The sequence below is a fragment of the Pyxicephalus adspersus genome, chromosome 1 (genome assembly GCF_032062135.1).
Source record: "Pyxicephalus adspersus chromosome 1, UCB_Pads_2.0, whole genome shotgun sequence".
Taxonomy (NCBI): domain Eukaryota; kingdom Metazoa; phylum Chordata; class Amphibia; order Anura; family Pyxicephalidae; genus Pyxicephalus; species Pyxicephalus adspersus.
In genome coordinates, this window is record NC_092858.1 from 5,087,795 (window position 1) to 5,091,212 (window position 3,418).

A 3,418-nucleotide genomic window follows, 5' to 3' on the forward strand; every position below is an offset into this window, starting at 1 on the left:
CCCAACTGTCTCTGATTTGGAGGGACTGTCCCTCTTCATACCTCCCAACTGACTCTGATTTGGAAGGACTGTCCCTCTTCATACCTCCCAACTGTCTCTGATTTGGAGGGACTGTCCCTCTCCATACCTCCCAATTGTCTTTGATCTGGAGGGACTGTCCCTCCTCATAACCTCCCAACTGCCCCTGATTTGGAGGGACTGTCCCTCTTCATACCTCCTAACTGTCTCTGATTTGGAAGGACTGTAGCTCTTCATACCTCCCAACTGTCTCTGATTTGGAGGCACTGTCCCTCTCCATACCTCCCAATTGTCTTTGATCTGGAGGGACTGTCCCTCTTCATACCTCCCAACTGTCTCTGATCTGGAGGGACTGTCCCTCCTCATAACCTCCCAACTGCCCCTGATTTGGAGGGACTGTCCCTCTTCATACCTCCTAACTGTCTCTGACTTGGAAGGACTGTCCCTCTTCATACCTCCCAACTGTCTCTGATTTGGAAGGACTGTCCCTCTTCATACCTCCCAACTGTCTCTGATTTGGAAGGACTGTCCCTCTTCATACCTCCCAACTGTCTCTTACTTGGAAGGACTGTCTCCCTTTATACCTCTCAACTGTCTCTGATTTGGAGGTCTGTCCCTTTTTCCACCATGGTTGTTGCTTTTTTAGGCTGTACTTTTTCTTTCTCCAAAAGATGCTCCACCAGTCATCAGGGAACAGCTCTGATTTGAGGAAGCAAAGCTCTGCCAGTGCCAGGCATGCCACCCTCCATGGAGGCACAATGTGGAACAAGACATAGCGAATGAGGAGCTTCATGGAGACCACAGGCAATGCTATGATCCAGTACTGCTCAGGGTACCGACAGGGAGCTCATGGCGACCATAGAGGGAGAAATATAACACTATAACAGGTTAAAAACCATTTTATAAAATCCCTGGATTGTACAGCTCACTTAAAAAAATCCCAGCCCTGTCTGTAGAAAGCGGTGGAGGAAAATGATGGTGGTTTTGGCTAAATTGAAATAGAAATTAAAAACAGACAGCGGAGCGTTTCCATCATTGCTCTGCACTTCCCACATTGCAAGCCCAGATCTGAGGTTAGCAGAGAACATTAATTGCACATTCCTGGGCTAAACGCCCAGTCCTGACTGCTGATTGGCTGATGCTGATTCTAGCAAGAGTTATCAGATCCCACAGCTCGAAGGCCGGGTATGGTTCCTCCCTACTGCAAAACGTGAAAAGATTTGAAGGATCTATAGGAGACTTTCTCAACCTGAGGGATCTTTAGCATCAGGTTGAGTTCTTGAGGAACCCCAGCTAAAATAATTAATTGAAAAAATGTCCCTTACATTGATGGTGAGTGTGTAGGATGTCTTTAACCGTGGTGGCCCAAATTCAATTCTTACAGTGTGGTAAAAAGTTTGCTGGCGGTCATGGCTGTGGCATTCTAAATGGCATTAGATCCTGAATTATGTGGAAACCTTTGGATGCGTTAGCCACAATGCATGAAACCTCTTGAGGAACCCTAAGAATCTATGGAACCATGGTCAAGAATGGCTAATCTTTTGAATTCAGGACTGTATGGCAATGGCAATGGGTATTTGAGGGACCTATGATGATCAATGAAGGGAGAACCAAGAGTGGGACTCCAATCCAATCAATCATTGAGCAGACACATTGATGGCTTTGGAGCTATAGTAGAAGTTCAGCTGTCCAAGGTTCAGTCCCAAGCTGGATCACCTGCCAGTTAGTAATTCTTCCTCCAAATATCGTGTGCTTGTACCCTGCTGAGTAAGGAAGGCAGGAAAAGACCACATGGCCACCTTTCCAGCACATGGAGGACACAAGGAACCCTGCACTCTCCCATAGAATCACCGCTCTCCTACAGCCAGTGACAACCGATTCCTCTTCATTCCAGCAAATATCTGTTGATTCATCCGAAAAAAACTGAATACATTTTTAGCTGCAGAAATTCTCCTCCTGACAAAATCTAATATTTAACATGTGGCTGCCAGATCCGGGCTATAAAAGATGATTTGAAAATTCTTTACATTACATAAATTGTATAGAATGTCCCTGTTGAACACAAGAATGAATCTTTACATTGTGAGATGGCTTCCTAATTCCAGACCCACTGACATCTTCTAAAGGAAACCTATCACAATAGATACCTGTCCTGAAAGTAGCTTGTTTCTTATTTCTGATTGATTCAATGAAGTGCAACAAGTTGGACCATCAGCTAGGGATTTTGTAGTTGGATCTGTGATGATCCACCTACCTTGAGCAGTGTACATATCTCTCAGCATGCATCAAAATATTATGTTTTTAGGAACCCTGCAGCTCCCTATGTTGCCTGCTGGTGGCACTGTGGTGTAGCACACCTTGAATGTGCTTCCACAGGTAACCAGCAGGTGGCTTGCTGTAGAGTCACATCCTGGTTTGGCAACACCTGTGCCTTTAAGACAAAGCACTGGGGAGTTCTGAAGTGGCCGACAATGAGTCCAGATCTAAATCCCATAGAGCAGCTGTGCAGTGATCTAAAACCTCGAGACCTGGACCAGCTGGCAAAGGAAGAGACTCATTGACTGTTACAGAAAGTGATTAGCATCAGTTATTTTTTCCAAATGGTGTGCTACCAAGTATGTAAGTAAGTATGTAAGCTGAGGGTGCCGATAATTTTGTCCAGGCCATTTTTGACTTTTTCTGTGGAAAGTCTCAAATTTTTTTTTTCTCCGATTTTTGTGCCCTTCCAGTGCCAACAATAAACATGACAATACCAAAGCATTTGTAATTGCAACAATTGTTTGTGAGAAGTGGTGCATTTTCTGACATAAATACAAGGGTGCCAATATTTTAGCTATGACTGTATACATGATATGTTAATGGTTATAATTCTGCATTGATTTTTGTGTTTTTATATCCACCTGGAATTCAGCCCTGACTTACTTTGTAGTAGGAAAATGCCAAATAATCCAGAGCGTCTTCAAGGGACCCCTCGTCTTCAGTGAACCAGCTGCCATAGGAGCCCCGGAACATGCTGACCGCCTCCTCCAGCCATGGAATGGAGTGGTAGTAATCTTCCATGTCATAGGCTACCTAGGGAGCAGAAAGCCCAGAGGATTATGGGAGGATTGCAGGGCTAGACAGGATCTGATCTAGGCAAAAATCTAAATGAGATAACGGGGTCAGATCGAAAAATTGAATAGAATGGAAAATTTGGACGTGGTCTGGCAAAACCAACTCAAATCTGCAAATCTCAGAATAAATGATTAACAGATGACAAGAATTTAAAGCAGAGCTCCAGGAAAACAGCTAAATATATAATTAGAATACATATAATAAGAGTTTTTATTTCTCTCTAATCCAGCTCTGAGATATACAAACACCATCCCTGTCCTGAGTTCCTAGGGCTGCACCTCCACTG

The 3,418-nt window shown here is 44.2% G+C and overlaps 1 protein-coding gene across 1 annotated transcript in view; it reads right to left on the bottom strand.

Moving 5' to 3' along the window:
* The window catches only part of P4HA3 (prolyl 4-hydroxylase subunit alpha 3), a 31,942-nt gene that overhangs the window by 12,553 nt on the left and 15,971 nt on the right, over nucleotides 1-3,418 (bottom strand). The window contains 1 exon segment of the mRNA XM_072427304.1: nucleotides 2,941-3,090. Within this exon segment, the coding sequence (XP_072283405.1) occupies nucleotides 2,941-3,090 (150 nt within the window).